This window comes from Oncorhynchus nerka, linkage group LG8 (assembly GCF_034236695.1).
Source record: "Oncorhynchus nerka isolate Pitt River linkage group LG8, Oner_Uvic_2.0, whole genome shotgun sequence".
In the NCBI taxonomy this organism is placed as follows: Eukaryota; Metazoa; Chordata; class Actinopteri; order Salmoniformes; family Salmonidae; genus Oncorhynchus; species Oncorhynchus nerka.
Genome location: NC_088403.1, coordinates 27,365,575 through 27,383,598, shown reverse-complemented (window position 1 = coordinate 27,383,598; position 18,024 = coordinate 27,365,575). Strand labels below are relative to the sequence as shown.

Here is an 18,024-nt window from a genome sequence, read left to right as displayed (position 1 = left end):
TTTTCCAAGCTGTTTAAAGGCACAGTCAACTTAGTGTATGTAAACTTCTGACCCACTGTGTCACGTTCAGACCTTAGTTATTTTGTTATGTCTTTGTTTTAGTATGGTCAGGGCGTGAGTTGGGTGGGTTGTCTATGTTCCTTTTTCTATGTGTTTGCCCTGGTCTGGTTCTCAATCAGAGGCAGGTGTCATTAGTTGTCTCTGATTGAGAATCATACTTAGGTAGCCTTTTTCCCACCTGTGTGGTGTGGGTGATTGTTTTCTGTCTTTGTGTATGTCACCAGACAGGACTGTTTCATTTCGTGTCATTCTCTTTGTTATTTTTGTTTTAGTGTTCTGTGTTTAATAAAATCATCATGAACACGTACCACGCTGCACATTGGTCCTCCGATCCTTCCTACTACTCCTCCTCCTCAGAGGAGGAAGACGAGCGCTACACACTGGAATTGTGATACAGTGAGTTATACAGTGGGGCAAAAAAGTATTTAGTCAGCCATCAATTGTGCTACAGGAAATGGATGATTTGAAGTGTGTGTTCCTAAAGTCACTGGAATATCAAGCCAGTGTTTCATCTTATAGGATATGCTAAACTTTATTATCCCTGTGAGGGGAAATTTGTCTTGGAAAATTAAAGTCATACACTGAGTTTACAAAACATTAGGAACACCTTTTGCCTTCAGAACAGCCTCAATTATTCAGGGCATGTTTGACTAGGTATCCCCCTTTCCCTTTCTACAAGGTCTCAAAAGCATTCCACAGGGATGCTCCAATGTTTCCCACAGTTGTGTCAAGTTGGCTGGATGTTCTTTGCGTGGTGGACCATTCTTGATACACACGGGAAACTGTTGAGTGTGAAATGTTTTTGCAGTTCTTGACACACAAACAAGTACGCCTGGCACCTACTACCATACCCCGTTCAAAGGCACTTAAATATTTTGTCTTGCCCATTCACCCTCTGGATGGCACCCATACAGTACACAATCCATGTCTCAATTGTCTCAAGGCTTAAAAATCCTTATTCAACCTGTCTCCTCCCCAATCATTGACACTGATTGAAGTTAACAGGTGACATCAATAGTGTTCACCCAGATTCACCTGGTCATTCTATGTCATGGAACACTCAGTGTATCCAATCATCAACAGAGATCAGGATGATGATTCCTTCATGGTCTGTGCCAAGTTTATACTGTACCTCTAGTTCTTCTTCTTACTAACAATGGCTTCTTTCTACACCACAAGACACGCAATGGGAACTTTGAATTCATTGATGAATTTCTTTAGCAAAAGAATGAAGCATCATCTCAAAATGTTTTGTTAGTTTGTTTAAGTGTTCTTTGTTAATTAATTGGTCTCATCATTACGAAGAACGTGACAGAATAACCCAACAAATAAGGACCAAGCAGCGTGTGAATGAGGAGCGGACATCTTGGGCCCGGGAGAAAGATGAGTGGAAGACATCCTGGACCTGGGAGGAGGTAATGGCAGGGGACAAGACCCTGCCATGGAAGCAGGTGGAGATAGCACAGGAGGAAAGGCGACGATACGAGGACTCAAGGCAACCACAGAAACCCCAATGTTTTTTTTGGGGGGGGGGGGGGGGACGACACAAGGACATGTCGGCGGAGCCGAGGAGTAAACCAGCCCCAGTCTGGGAGAAGGAGGATTCGGAGGAGAGAGAAATGGGGGAGATGTTGAGTTGGTGGAGGACGCACGGATTTGGAATAAAAGAACGTGTTGTCAGTTTGGTGCCACCTGAGTCAGCTCTCCGTACTTGTCCTGAAACGTGTGTTAAAGTTCCGGAACAATTGATGCCGGCTATACACACCAGGTCTCCAGTGTACCTTCAAGACCCAGTGCGTCCTGTGCCAACTCTCCACACTCGCCCTGAGGTGTGTCACCAGCCCGGTACCACCAGTGCCGGCACCACGCACCGGGCCTCCAGTGCGCCTCCAGTGTCCAGTACGCCCTGTTCCTGCTCCTCGTACTCGCCCTGAGGTGCGTGTCCCCAGCCCGGTACCACCAGTGCCAGAACCACGCACCAGGCCTACAGTGCGCCTCGGCAGTCCAGTACGCCCTGTTCCTACTCCCCTCACTCGCCCTGAGGTGCGTACCACCAGTGCCGGCACCACGCACCAGGCCTACAGTGCGCCTCAGCAGTCCAGAGCGTCCAGCGACAGTACCCAGCCCAGAGCGTCCGGCGACGGGCCACAGTCCAGAACCTCCAACGAGTGGCCACAGTCCGGAACCTCCAACGAGTGGCCACAGTCCGGAACCTCCAACGAGTGGCCACAGTCAGGAATCTCCAACGAGTGGCCACAGTCCGGAACCTCCAACGAGTGGCCACAGTCCGGAACCTCCAACGACAGGCCACAGTCCGGGACCTCCAACGACGGGCCACAGTCCGGAACCTCCAACGAGTGGCTACAGTCCGGAACCTCCAACGACGGGCCACAGTCTGGGGCCTCCAGCGATGGTCCCCTGTCCGGGGTCTCCAGCGACGGTCCCCAGCCCAGAACATCCGGCCATGGTCAACACAGCGAGGGTCCCCAGCCCGGGGCCTACGGCGAGGACTCAATGTAAAGAAGGGGGGCGGCGTCCAGAACCAGAGCCGCCACAGAGGTTAGATGCCCACCCAGACCCTCCCATATAGGTTTAGGTTTGCGGCTGGGAGTCCGCACCTTTGGGGGGGGGGGGATGACCTTAGTTATCTTTGTTTTCTTTATTATTTTGGTTAGGTCAGGGTGTGACGAGGGTGGAATGTGTAGTTTTTGTAGTGTCTAGGGTTTTTTGTATGTCTAGGGGTTGTTGTATATCCAGGTGTTTATGTCTATGGTTGCCTAGATTGGTTCCCAATCCGAGGCAGCTGTTTATCGTTGTCTCTGATTGGGGACCATATTTAGGTAGCCATATTCCTTGGGTATTTCGTGGGTTATTGTCTATGTATAGTTGCCTGTGTCAGCAGTCGTTGTTATAGCTTCACGTTCGTTTTGTTATTTTGTTAGTTTGTTTAGTGTTCTTTGTTTATTAAAAGAAGAATGTATTCTTATCATGCTGCGCCTTGGTCTCCTCGTGATGATGAACGTGACAATGACTCTTATTCAATATCTGTTACAGGACGTTCACATTTCCAAATACCCTACTGCTAATATTGCTTCATTTCTTGCTGGCGGAAATACTTTGTGCTAAGAAGTCAATTTCTAATTTTACACATAAAATACATCAAAGTTAACATTCCTATAAAATCCCTATGCACACATATAAAATGCAACATGGTCGAGCTATTTAAAAATAAATAAATGAATGACGTTTTCTGATATTTCTTTCAAAATCTCATAACACTTGCCATTGAGTATCTGTTTAACAGTACAAAAAAAATGCTAATATATTTTATGTACAATTATTAGCTCAATAAGGGGTGTCCTGTGTACATATGGTTACTGTATGGTGTCCATTTTAGGACAGCGTCATGTGTCTTATGTCAATTATCACCAGAAAGCACAGCGATCACAGGAAATGCATGCCATCCCAGGAAATGAAAGTACTGTACACATCACTACACTCTTAGAAAAAATGTTCCAAAAGGGTTCTTCAGCTATCCCCATAGGAGAACCCTTTTTTGTTCCAAATATAACCCTTTTTGGTTCCAGGTAGACCTCTTTTGGGTTCCATGTAGACCCATCTGTGGAAAGGGACAATTGAAGAACCCTTAAAATACTGACATCTGAGAGTGTAGTTCTGGAACTAGAACTTGGTTTCTGACTCTGAGACCTGGGGAAAGCAAAGAGATTTAGATTTTATTTTTTCAGCTCATTTTACTGTAATTGTACTTTTATGAATGATTTTTATGAATTACCTGTACCTCCACATGAGTTGCAACATTACGAGAGTTATCATTTTAAAGGGATTGGTGATTATTCATTACAAATTTAGAAAAGACAATGACAAATAGATTTGATGGGTCCCTGTTACTTACATGTACAAATCTGTCCCTGCTACGCAAACTTGACACACCATTGAATTGGTTGTCATGGATAGTGGCTGTTGTTATAACCTGTAAGAGAACATGATTCAAAAGAATAAGACAAGTTCCTGTGTATGAAGCGATGTGGGCCAAGATAAGGTTTGGCACCTCTTATCTAGTCTGTAAGGGTGGAAACATCAATAGATACACAGTATTTTTCTACAGGTAAATGTTATACCTTTTCACAGACTTTTGTGTTTTCAGAGTCTACTGGATGTTTCTCCAGGATATGCAGCATGGCATCGTGGAGAGTCAGGAAAAACATGGACGACTTCACCTCGTCGTCAAAGAACTTACAGCTGTGCAGTTTCTTCAGGATGTACGCTTTGGACAGAAGAGATAGATATCGTTAGATCAGTCACTTCACCTCTATTTGTTTCAGAGTGATTGAAGTCAGTGTTGAAGAGAAAAGGGGAGAAGGAATAGATGGGACAGATGGCTTGTCTTAAACCAGGCTTACAGTCGCATGCCACAATGTAGACCTCAACTTCAACCCGAATGAGCTCTTTGAGTGCCTATAGAACACAGCAAAATATCAGTACCCACCGAGTAGAAATACTCTGGTAAAATATACAATCATCCCCACATTCCCCAGGGTTGTAACGGAAGAGTTTTGTTTCACCGCTTTGAGTCCCTTGAGGGCAGAGATGTCGAGGAAGGAGACGGCTGAGAAGTCCAGGATCAGGCTGTGGACGTCTACTCTGGGGACACGGATGTTGGCAGGAAGCTCAGAGTTCCAGTTCACCTGGACAGGAAGGTCCTTGAAGTCAGTGGGCTGGTCCAGATCCTCCATGTTGCTCTCATCCTCAGACTCCTCAATGGGACCAGAGCTGGTGAGCAGTAGGCCTTTCTGCACCGGGAGAACCACAACATTACCACAACCTCTTATTGTGAAAACCTGACTACATGTAGAAGGTGATCTTTGGAGGTCCACCCACCACTATGGGATGATGATTAATTTGTTTTTCATATACATGCAACCCCAAGACCATACTGATAAGGCATGTACGAGGACGACTACCTATAGGTAGGTCCTGCAGCGTGTGCATGATGTCTGTTGATTTTGGATTGCTAAAAGTATGTTGTTGCCAGGTGTGAAACTAATGTTTTGGGCTAGACTGATTTATGACATACTTATGGCCATTTGAATTAAACTTTATGATACAGGGGGCTCTTGTAAAGTGTTAACGAGGTAACTTTGTGAGTGGAAGTTATGTTTTAATGGCTTTCTAAGGGCAACAGATAAGTGCACCACTACTCACAGATGTCATCTGCAGCTCTCCTTTCTTTAGAAGTTTCCTGATCGTCCTCAGGGCTTTGTTTCTCTTCCTCAACACCCTCAAAGGGTTAAAGCCCACCTGAAAACACATCAAAGTCAAGTTGAACCCGAATTAGCAATTGCACACATGAATGTGAGAGTAACTGTTACACATGGGCTTTATTGGTGGGCTTTATTGGTTAAACTTCATCTTATCTTATCTGCATGTGCTTAGTGTTTAGTAAGGTGCAAGTAAAACTTTAGTAAACACCAATTTGTATGGGCACTATTGCTATACAACCTGGTATACTATATTACCTCATACATTGAGGTGGTATTGACCTTCGTGAGTTTATTTGACCATTCTTTAGGACCTCTTTCCACTGGATCAAATCCGATGAGAAAATAAGATGTCTTAATAAGTAGATCCATGAATCATTACCTTAGTTGACCATGTAATGGAAATTGTAATGCAAAAAGGCCTACGCGTAAATGTGTTTGGAAGAATTCTTCATTTTACACGTCTAATTGTGTATAATTGCTTACGTACAGCTTCCACCAGCTTGCCTCGGAAAAAATCTATATTGGCAAAGAAGATGGGTGACGGTATCCTGAAGATCTTCACACCCTCTGGTTCATAGATCTGGAAAGAGATATATAGACAATAGAACAAGGGCCATGTGTAGACACACCCTCTGGCTCATAGATCTGGAAAGAGATATATAGACAATAGAACAAGGGCCATGTGTAGACACACCATCTTCACAGTCTTGTAAGATGAAAAGATAATGGTGAGTATCTTTAGTTCACATTACAGTTTACTCACATTCATGTAATCCTTGCGGTCTTTGTAGATATCTGTTCCTGTGATATTGGCCAGGACACTGCAACGTGGGCTGGAATAGAATGTATGCAGAAATGTCACTACGACATTGTGTTCCAGGGTTGGGGTTCATTCTGAATTGAGTTGTGAATTGGTCTTTAATTCCAATTGAATTATTGAATTTGAATTAAATGTGAATTGGCCACATCCCACAGGAAGCAGCATTTTAACGGAATTTGAATTAAAGGAAGTAGAATTGAATTCAATGAAATTCATTGTAATTCAAATGGATCATTTATTCCATACATCATTATGCACATGTTAATTTTGACATGATGCATGGTTATCAATACTTGAAACATTTCATTTTTAAAACTCATCCTCCTAAAAAGAGTATTAAATAATTAACAGTGGTCTGGAAATATTCTAAGATCATTTTGTCTGTAATAATTCATAATTCACTTACACGTTATTAAATATGTAGAAAAATACATTTCCCACAATGCATTAAATCCAAAGAAGGGAAAGAAGGGAACAGCAAAAAAAATGTGGGTAAAAATACAAATAAAACACTGAGTTATAATCCCATTTTTCTTGATGGTATCTGTATTCTTGAGTAAGAGGTGGTAGATTTTTTGGGCAAAATATTTATCAAAGGAATGAGTCTGTTTCATGTCTCAGTTGAATTTCTTTGAATTGCTTTGAATTCAATTATACTTCCTTTCATTAAAATTCAATTCAAATTATGCTTCCTGTGAGGTGTGGCCAATTTGAATTTCAGTACTTGGGTAGAATCGAATCAAATTCCGAAATGTTAAATTGACCCCAACCCTGGTGTCCACCTCCAAATAACATTGAAAACTGACAAAGAATAAAAACAGACACCAGTTCAACTTTTTTTGAGGTATTTGGAGATTTGTGCCCATACTCACAACTGAGCCCTGAAGACAACGGTGAGCAGCTCGATCCCTAGACCTACAGCCAGCCCCAGATCCAGCCCCAACAGGATGGAAGCCAGGCAGGTCACCAGCCACACCACCTGGATAAAGACATGGAGGGGAGACAGGACAAGGGGATGCGGGATGGAAGGGATTGGGGGAAATATGAGTTCATTATTACAGTTGGTAAAGACATCACTCCGTGTTTCCATTTTAGGTGTAGTTCAGTGGGACTGTCTCAGAAGACTCACACAGTCGGCCGGTCTCTCCTCCACAGGTAAGGGACTTCTCTGATCTGCATCAACATCCCCTTCAGGTTGACTATGACCACTGCCCCCAGCACCGACTGTCAACACAGAGGGAAAAGGTCAGGCAATGACATCTTTGATGATCAGTCACAAGAGTTGCACAAGACTTCCATCTAAATTCCAGTGCTCCTATCTACTTCATACAGTGTGATTCATTACGTAATGTTCTAATCTTAGATGTTAAGTCCCCTATATGGGGGACTTTGAGCGGTTCTGGACTGGTTCCGACTGACATTTTGGTGAACGCCTTAGGGTCCAGTGCAATATAATGCCAGAAAGACCCATCTGTCTGCTCTCCACTTCCGCTCTCTCAGCGGAGCTGACTTGAAGTGTCAGGTTTCAGACACCACATTTGTATAGGAAGTGACATGTCACATTTTCTGACCTATCCAGACAAAGAATTGATTTAAATGACAGAACCCATATAAGGTGAAAGTCTAGTGAATCCAACGGTTGTCGTTTCATCTCACTTGAATATTCTCAGCTGGATTTAAGAGCATCAACATGAAAACATACTAAATTGTTTCATAGAATTGAAACAAGAACACTTTCTCTTGGTCACAGACAGACAAAATCACTTAGTGCTTAAAGCTGAAGTTGTAGTGAGTCTGCACACATTTGAATGGTGTCCCTGCGCTGCTCAGTGGACTTTTATGAAATAGTGTTATATGAAATTGTGCAAACATTGTATTCCCACTAAGTATGATCATATTTATTTTACAGTTATAAGAAAGGTGAAATCCTATGGTAAGTAGTTTATCATTTGATTGTTACTATATTTAGGAAGCATTTCAGTATTTTCAGGCCCTATTGCCCCACTTTTGTTGAATAAGAAAAACAAATGTGATTTTCAATATTTTGATATTATATTTGTACTATGTACTGCAGCCCTGTACAGGGATCAACATCAGCGGAAATGCAACCCCCGAAATATGCAACCCCCGAAATACCCAAAGGGGACGTAAACAGAATAATTAGCGTAGCTGGCGCTACACAAAACGCAGAAATAAAATATAAAACATTCATTACCTTTGACGAGCTTCTTTGTTGGCACTCCTATATGTCCCATAAACATCACAATTGGGTCTTTTTTTCCGATTAAATCCGTCCATGTATACCCAAAATGTCCATTTATGAAGCCCGTCTGATCAGGAAAAAACTGCTTTCAAAAACGCAACGTAATTTTTTTAAATTGAAAAAGTTGCCTATAAATTTTGACAAAACACTTCAAACTACTTTTGTAATCCAACTTTAGGTATTAGTAAACGTTAATAATCAATCAAATTGATCACGGGGCGATCTGTATTCGATAGCAGCAAGTCTTGAAATCATGGTCCATATTCTCCCTTTCATAACTTCCTCTGGTGTACCCGAAGACAGGAAGTGCCTATTCCTCATCTAACCAAGGATAAACTTCAACGCAATTGCCAGTACTGGCGACATCGTGTGGAAGCTGTAGGCATTGTAAACTGGACACTATCTATTTTCCCTTGCCATAGACAATACAGAGACTGGCGGAGGGATATTTTTTGTGTGTTTTTTGTGAACAGTTTTCCTTGGGATTTTGCCTCCTACACACGTTCTGTTATAGTCACAGACATGATTTAACCCGTTTTAGAGACTTCAGAGTGTTTTCTATCCACACCTACTAATCATATGCATATACTATATTCCTGGCATGAGTAGCAGGACGTTGAAATTTTGCGCGATTTTTAACAAAAAGCTGCAAAAATTCGCAGCCTCCTTAACAGGTTTTAAGCTTGTGTCCTCAAAAGTGAGTACATCTCAGCAATTTATAATAAACCTTTTTTTTTTAATTTTTTACAGACAGGTGAGTTCCAGAACTTTCTAAAACTATGCAATATTACCAGTTATTGTTTATGGCCATCTCATGAAAAATAATTACCCAAATGTATGTCTATTTAGGCAGAAATCTAAATGTTGCCCTATCATTCAATTCCTAAAGCCAATGATATTGTAAATACTGAGTGAGTTTTACCTTTGGGAGTGGCTCCAATAAGAATGCGATAGCCAAGGTGACGACCATCACGATGAGCGCTGACAGTAGCCCAGCAATCTGAAATTATGAAATTACACTTTATTTGACTCACATTTAGCTATTCATAAAACAACTACAGATAAGCACTGTTTAAGCAGTGTTTCCCTTTGATATATTTAATATATATATATATATATTATTATTATTATTTATTAACTTGGTGCATTGTAACTCTGAGCCAATTCTATCATTTCTCACTATGTACTGTAGGTCACGAGTCACGACAAACTATATCACATTCTCTCTCCCATTTGTACAATTCTATCTGGTTTGGACTATGATAAGTTATCAGTTATTATTACAATAAAGATAGGTAGACCCAAATAGGTCAATATTTCACAACGTTTACAGCTACATCTCTTGGATAAAGAACTTGTACAGGAAGGAACTCTAAGTATGGTTGTGTGTCTGTATTCTCAGACAGCCTCTTGGTTTAGTAGTTTACCTGGGTTTTGCCACCTGTACTCTCCTGTACCGCACTCCTGGAGAGAGCTGTACTTGCTGCAAACGACTTAAAGGCTGCTCCAATGATGTTACTGGCCCCAAAAGCTATCAGCTCCTAGAGAGCAAAACAAGCACAAGTACATGTTCTGGAACCGTTGATATTAGTTCAAGTCTTATGTTGATAGTTTGTATTAGGCTGACACCCCTCATTCACAAGCAACAATAATCACATTTTTCTGTACCACCTCAGCTTCCAACCCCTCCTCCTAATGTTCTGGTTTTGGGACTCACCTGATTTCCGTCTATGATGTAATCGTGTTTGACAGAGTAGACCTTGGCGACAGAGAAGGCTACAGCAAAGCCCACTATGGCCATAGGGAACGCCTCAACAGCAGTCTGCCCGAAGATCTGCATGTTCGGGCCCATAGGGGACTCATACCTAATAGATTGAGAGGGAGAGGTATTGTTAGATTATTTTCCCATCTGTTCTCAGCCATTTTAACATGCAGCAAACATCTTTTTATATGTGCTTACCCCACTGGAATACGGCCGACAACATCAACTTTATATTTCACTCGGAAGTTGAATGCATAGGAAACGCCACAAGCGATGACAGTCTGCCAAAGTCATTACCAAAATCAATGTATCAGTTATTAGCATGACTAATGCAATCTGGTGATAAAACAGTATATTTCAAGAGAATCTGGTTACCTTGTCAACTTTAACACAAAGCTGTGACACACTGCAGGCCTATAGTACATCAGTACAAGTTCATGTATTTTCCTACAATTCACCTGATTGTCCTCATCTGCCGTACTGTGAGTCAGTGTGAGAATAAAACATCAATACTATACATTTCTCAAAAGCTGGCTCCTTCAATATACTCTTAGAAAAAAGGGTTCCAAAAGGGTTCTTTTGCTGTTCCCATAGGATAACTCTTTTTGCTTCCGGGTAGAACCCTTTTTGCTTCCAGGTAGAACTCTTTTGGGTACCATGCAGAACCCTCTATGTAAAAGGTTATACATGGAAATCAAAATGGCTCTACCTGTAACCAAAAAGGCTTCTACCTGGAAACAAAAAGGGTTCTCCTATGGGAACAGCCGAAGATCCCTTTCAGGTTCTAGATAGCACATTTTATTCTAAGAGTGTACTAAGATAGGAACAAGAGAGTGACTGTTCAGGATAAGAATAGCAATGCTTCCCGATGCTTATCTGTGATGATATGATCTGTAATTTGTGCAAGTGCATACTCACATTCAAATGTATATTAAATCGAGAGACACATCTCCATAAACAGTGCCCTGCATGGCAACACCTTTTTCTTATCTCTTTGAAAAAAAGGTGCTATCTAGAACCTAAAAGGGTTCTTCGGCTGTCCCAGTAGGATAAACCTTTGTAGAACCCTTTTTGGTTCCAGGTAGAACCCTTTTTTTCCCCAGATAAACCCCATTGGGTTATTTTTTCTAAGAATGTAAATTCAATGGTGCCCCGATTGAGGCTTGTTCTCCGCCACACTGTTTCCCAATTCTGATCTGTGTATGCTGACATATAGACCTGTAGCCCCGGTTGTGATGACATAGTGCACACATTGGCACTCACCATGATAACCTCTATAGGGATTGGAACAGGCAGCTTGGCTTTGTATCTATCGTTGATTTCCTTCACTATGAACACCACCACCATGATCAATATGGACGTCACCAGGTCACACACGTTGGTCTTCTCAATCTGGACAAAGATCTTCTCCAGGGTCTGAGGAAGACGTCAGTTAATATTGATGACAGTAATGAAGAACCAGTTACAGGGTGTGAGAGTTCAGTCAGAGGTCTCTACACCAAGCCATGACTCATGAATTATAGCGTTTTCTGAAATCTTGTGGGCACTTGAGGAAGACCTGTGCTTAACTGTGTAAGATAAGATACAATGAGACACTTGTTTAGCTTATCAACACTCTTTTATTCCTCAGAGATTTAGAAACCGATCAGATATGAGGGATAAGATTTGAGGGAGTTAATGAATATATATCTGGCATAGCTAAGCCATTACATATTTGGATATCAGTTGAAAAAATCAGACTGTTGCATTGAAAGACATTTGACCTCATCCTGTCTCTCTTCCTGGACTCACATAAACGATCGACAGCGGTCCACTGAGTCCCGGCACCACCAGGCCCAACACAAACTTCAGCTGGGACACCAGGATGTGGACAGCAGCCGCGGTGGTGAACCCAGACACCAGCGTGTCTGACAAGTACATGACGATGAAGCCTACCTGCAGCAGACCCATGGCCAGCTGGGAGAGAAGCAGAGGACTCATGTTAGAATATGGGAGAATTGTTCATTTTAGATTCAGATTACAGAGAGATACCGTATGAGTAATGTACAGTACATGAGTGATAATGTTGAGGTAATGATGGTGTTTTACCTGCATTATCCCCATGAGGAAGGTGACAGAGGCGGCCACCATTACTCTCTGCTCATCGCTGGTCAGCCCCTCAAACCCAGTGATGTTGACTGGGGGGCCTTCGTCAGGCACAAGCCTCGTCACCACTGCACCCACCATGAGGCTCAGAACAGGGAACGCCCCTGGAGTGAGTGGGGTGAGGAGAAAGAGAGAGGAAGTGAAGATGAGGAAGCAGTGGATAGGTGGGCAGAGAGAGGGCGGTAAGTACAGTAAAAAGGTGTGATGGCTTGTGATGGTCAGAGCAAAACACTGTACACGCACACACACACACACACACACACACACACACACACACACACACACACACACACACACACACACACACACACACACACACACACACACACACACACACACACACACACACACACACACACACACACACACACACACACACACACACACACACACACACATATGCACAGTACTTACCTACTGAGATATGTCTGGAAGTGCCAAGGAAGAAGTAGACGATCACTGGGAAGAAGGCAGTGAAGAGTCCGTACCATGGAGGGAGGGAGGCCAGCAGGGAGTATGCCAGACCTGTCAATCAAACAAAAACAATGAACACCAATTTACAGCGCATGCTAAATAACTCCACCATTAGTCACTACGACAGCATTCAAGAGTCATCATGATCCAGATGTTTTAAGTATCTATTGACTCTACTGTGTGCCAATGCTAATACTGTGATAATAACGCCTGCTAATAAAGATACGTTAACATCTCTTCTTTCAATAAACACCTATTAATAGGTGTCTAGGATCAGATAATGTATTTTAGGTGATACCACCATCGGACCTGATTACCGTTCTGTAAAACCATAGTTCATCAATATTCTTCAATTTCAATAACAGCCCTCTCTTTCTCTATCAATGCTCAAAGTGTATGTTTTTGTGACGTTAATGAGGAGGTTTACTGTTCTTTATCAAATTATTTCTCAAAAAGTGCTATAGGAACTGCTTTGATAGATCTGAAGATGCACACTGGTTGATTGAGGTGGGTTAGAGTGGGTGTAAGCTTCACCTTGTAGAACAGCTACCAGTCCAGTGCTGACCCCAGATACAATATCACTCAGCAACCATTCCTTCAGCTGGTAGATTCTCATCCAACCAATGAAAGGCAGCAGAGAGAGCGCTGCGTTCTTAGCACGCTTGAGGTCACAACTACAGTTAACACACACACCATTTTTAGTTAGTCTCCACAGGCATGACTTACTAATTGTTGATAACATCTAAGCATCTTGATGCACACATTTTTGACATAGAGTATATAAGATGATAGGGCTGATCTTTAAGCTGATCTTTAAGCTAGCAAACTAAAGACAATCAGGGTGTCTCAGGTAAAATGTCATGTGGGCCCACCCGTCCACACCAAACGAAGACTAAACTCCTGAAGTGATTTGAGTGGTAATAACCGACAACTGCAACTGCACTCCTACAGTGATTTGAGTGGTGATAACCGACAACTGCAAAGCAGTTTCATTGTCAAATCAGCAAACGTCAGTACCCGTATCGCGGACATTGCCATTGGATGCGCTGAATTGCATGAATTATAATCCCAAGCAACCTTGTTACAAGTTGGTAAACTGGAATGTGTGTTGTAATAATCGTGACAATGGCCAAAGGAACAGCCGCTCACCGATTTGACACCTCTTAATGCAGTTACATGTCCGACACCGCCAAAACACCAGCTATGCAAGTGTCTGCTATTGCTGGTCTGCTAACTCTTGATCTGATTGAATTTAGGCCGAAGTTTTGCATCCATGCACTGCAGCCCATCACAAGGCTACCTTCAGTGTTACACAAAACAACACAAGCAAAACAACAGAAGAAACTTGATTGGTTCTTACGTGAAATACTGCTTGACATGGTGCCGCACGGTCTTATGGTGCCTGTGGATCTTCTCATGTACGTCTGCGAAGGCGTCCTCTGAGTAGAGTGGCCTGGTGACCACGTACTGCTTCATCTTTACCCTCTTCTTCTCGATGAGTGGTGCGGCACCTGTTCCTCACAGGGTCTCTGAGACCCATCAATCACATTTTAGTACAGGCTCCTGTCATATCTTTCTCTCCTGCCTTTGAAAGTAACTTGGCACAGACAATCACTGTGGAGCTGCTGCACAACAAAGGTATAGCTACCGTCACACACTAACTACATCAGCCTGTGTCATTAATGTCACAGCTCTGTGCTGTCCAGTGGACCAGCTGCGACTGGCATGGCTGGGCAGGGCCTGTGCTGCCTGTCAGCTTTGACCAGGTTAGAGTGGTCTGGGTTAAATAAGGGTTCTGATACCATTATAATACACAGGAGAACACAGGCAAGGTTGTCCTATATTACAAATAGTTTTTACTAAAGGTAATACAAAATAAAAAACTCTTAAGAAAGATTGATGTCACCAACTGCCACATCCAGATATCAGATGGAAAGATAGATACATTAAGATACTTTCTATCTTTAATTGTAATAAATGATAAGCAAGGTACTAGAATAATACATAACACTAACTCTTACCTGACTAGTTTATCTGAGTACGCAGCTTCAGTGTATCCAAACTTTGCCTGTCTTTCTCTCTCTTTCTCTCCGCACCGAGGAACACCCTAAGATTATCTGGGACCGGGACCCTTGGGAATGTTGCAATTAACAAATCCCCTCTACCGGGTTGCTTATCGTTCATAACTGTAATTATTAACAGCAATTATGATGCAGTCATCACACGCCAGCCCAGCCCTATCCTTGACCATTGTTCTTATGGATAAATGCCCTGGCACAGTGCCTCAACTTTCAAGGATTACTGAGTGTGTCTGAGATCCCCACTTATGGGCAGGGTGGGGAGGGCTGGACAGTGGTCGTGGCTGTACACTGGAGATCAGTGGACGTTTCGTGGTAGAGGTTCAGGTTAGGGTTGAGGTTAAACATGGATGAATATGATGAGGGGTAGCAGTACTACTATACAATAATAACCCGCTCTCAACTTTCAAACTGGCTAATGCTGTGAGACTCATTGCAGTGACACAGAAGGGATATTACTGTTCATCTGGGGTTGGGGTGTCAGTGCAGGGGGGTGTCTTGTTATACTTAACAGTAGGTCTTACATGAATCCTATCTAAAGTATACATCTGAAGAAATTCAAGAAGAAACAATGTAAAAATATAATAGTAGTTGTTTTGTCCCCCCTGTTATGACCCAATTTCATCATACCTATAGTACATGCTAAACCCCTGTGTCATACAAAACCCTACAGCATACCTATTTACAGCCTATCTATGTACACCATAAATCAGGGGTCCTTAATTACATTTAGACACAGGACAATTTATTCTTGAGTGAATGGTCGGGAGGCTGGAACATAGTCATAAATAATTTGTCCACTGCATATTTACCCAAAGAAGCACAAACAGATAAAGTATTTGACAAAAACAGAATCATTTCAAACCTTGATTACATTGGGATACGATCACAAATGCCTCTCTATTTATGTCTGGGGATTTCCTAACCACAGGCAGGCCGAATATGGCACGCGGGCCTCCTTTTGGGGAACCCTGCAGCATTGTACTATTGTACAGAATTTTACAGAATTTTCCCTCTCTATGAAAACACATTACCTTGACCCAGATGTTGTTGTGTGACCAGTTGATAAGCTACAGGTATCTCTGCTGTATGTTATCATCACAGTTTATTACTGTAAAATAGTACATGTTTTTGATGGCTTTCAAAGCTGCATTCCAGTCAAGCGAAAATAGCATGTCTGTGGGAATGACCTCATAGGTGTGTGTGTGTGTGCGTCTGTGCATGTGTGTTTACAATATGTTTATGTGTGTGTAGGGGAAGGTTACTTTATTCTCTGTTTTTATTGTATATTTATTACTTACAGTACCCAAAGAAACATAATTGGGGTGTATGTTTCGCAGGTTGACGTTTAATATCATGAATCTTGCACAGGAGGCAGAACTGAGCGATTTCCTTTAGATGGACCAGCTGCAAAGTCAAAATTGTCTATATTGTAAAAATCCACGAAAACAAAAATTTACTTTTTGGTCTTAATTTAAGGTTACGGTTAGGCGTTACTGTTAGTAGTGTGTTTAAGGTTAGGGTTAAGGTTAAGGTTAGGTTTCAATTCTGATTTTATGATTTTGTGAATGTGCCAGCTAGTGACCACTAGTGCCCCCAGAACTAGATTCATGACAAAAAAAAATGCTAACCTGCATCTATTCTGACCTTCTCATGTTAACATTAAAAAAAAAATCAAGATAGCGTTTCCTAAATCAAAAGAAGCACATCCTCATATTAACATTATTAATTGTTACTGCCTCATCATGCAATTTTGTTCTGTTTGTTATAGACCGGGCCTTTGTTCTCCAAGACTTTGACATGTGTGTTGTCAGATTTGTAATGGCTGATAAAGGCTGGATTGCTCCGTTAACGACTCCAATGACAAATAGTTTCCACTGACTCCCTACTCCTGCCCTTTCCACTCAGAAAGGCAGATGAAAGAAAAGATAAGTCTCTCACAGAGCAAGGTGAGCTAAGTGACTTGGTTGTGACCTATTTTGACAGTGATATGATTGAGGTATGTGAAGAATTACTAATATAACTGTTTAATAACTGTTTGTGATGGTCTGTTTGCGTTTTAGGTTTTTGTGTGTAGGTTTTTGTAAGTAAGTAAGTCATTTAAAAATAAAATTATTGTTGATTCGTCATATGTTATTACAATTGACTTCTGGAAAGTTTTAAGTTCCTCGGCATACACATCACGGACAAACTGAAATGGTCCACCCACACAGACAGCATGGTGAAGAAGAAGCAACAGCGCCTCTTCAACCTCAGGAGACTGAAGAAATGTGGCTTGTCTCCGAAAAGACTCACAAACTTTTACAGATGCACAATCGAGAGCATCCTGTCGGGCTGTATACCTGCCCTCCAGGACACCTACATCATCTGATGTCACAGAAAGGCCAAAAAGATCATCAAGGACAACAACCACCTGAGTCACTGCCTGTTCACCCCGCTATCATCCAGAAGGCGAGGTCAGTACAGGCACGTCAAAGCTGGGACCAAGAGACTGAAAAGCAGCTTCTATTTCAAGGCCATCAAACTGTTCAACAGCCACCACTAACATTGAGTGGCTGCTGCCAACATACTGTCTCAAATCTCTAGCCACTTTAATAATAATTGGATGTAATAAATGTATCACTAGTCACTGTAAACAATGCCACTTGATTTAATGATTACATACCCTACATTACTCATCTCATATGAATATACTGTACTCTATACCATCTACTGCATCTTGCCTGTGCCGCACGGCCATCGCTCATTCATATATTTATATGTATTCATCCCTTTACACTTGTGTGTATAAGGTAGTTGTTGTGAAATTGTTAGGTTACTTGCTGGATATTACTGCACTGTTGGAACTAGAAGCACAAGCATTTCGCTACACTCGCATTAACATATGCTAACCATGTGTATGTGACCAATACAATTTGATTTGGATTTGATTTGTACAATAGTACAATAAAGTACAATAAATAAAGTACAATAAACAAACATGTCTCATATATGAATGAACATAACCTACGTACTTTTCCATGTATCATTTAGAGAGTTTTCAAATAGTCCGTAAATCTTCAAATCAATGACTCACTCCTGATATGAGCTTGGCATGGCCTAGCTCATATATAATAATAACTATAGAACAACCAATAAAC

The 18,024-nt window shown here is 41.9% G+C and overlaps 1 protein-coding gene across 1 annotated transcript; it reads right to left on the bottom strand.

Moving 5' to 3' along the window:
* Window positions 1–1,587: 1,587 nt before the first annotated feature.
* LOC115133810 (chloride anion exchanger-like) lies at window positions 1,588–14,988 on the bottom strand. Its single transcript, XM_065021611.1, has 21 exons — window positions 14,828–14,988; window positions 14,167–14,335; window positions 13,341–13,480; window positions 12,747–12,857; window positions 12,276–12,436; window positions 11,979–12,143; window positions 11,451–11,603; window positions 10,386–10,468; window positions 10,143–10,290; window positions 9,853–9,966; window positions 9,348–9,425; window positions 7,294–7,386; window positions 7,035–7,141; window positions 6,106–6,175; window positions 5,830–5,922; window positions 5,284–5,379; window positions 4,644–4,871; window positions 4,482–4,536; window positions 4,200–4,345; window positions 3,974–4,051; window positions 1,588–3,768 (listed from the first exon to the last, which is right to left on the bottom strand). Exons 2-21 carry the CDS (start codon window positions 14,280–14,282, stop codon window positions 3,742–3,744), a joined length of 2,262 nt encoding a protein of 753 aa, XP_064877683.1. The 5' UTR covers window positions 14,283–14,335; window positions 14,828–14,988; the 3' UTR covers window positions 1,588–3,741.
* Between the last annotated feature and the right edge of the window lie 3,036 nt (window positions 14,989–18,024).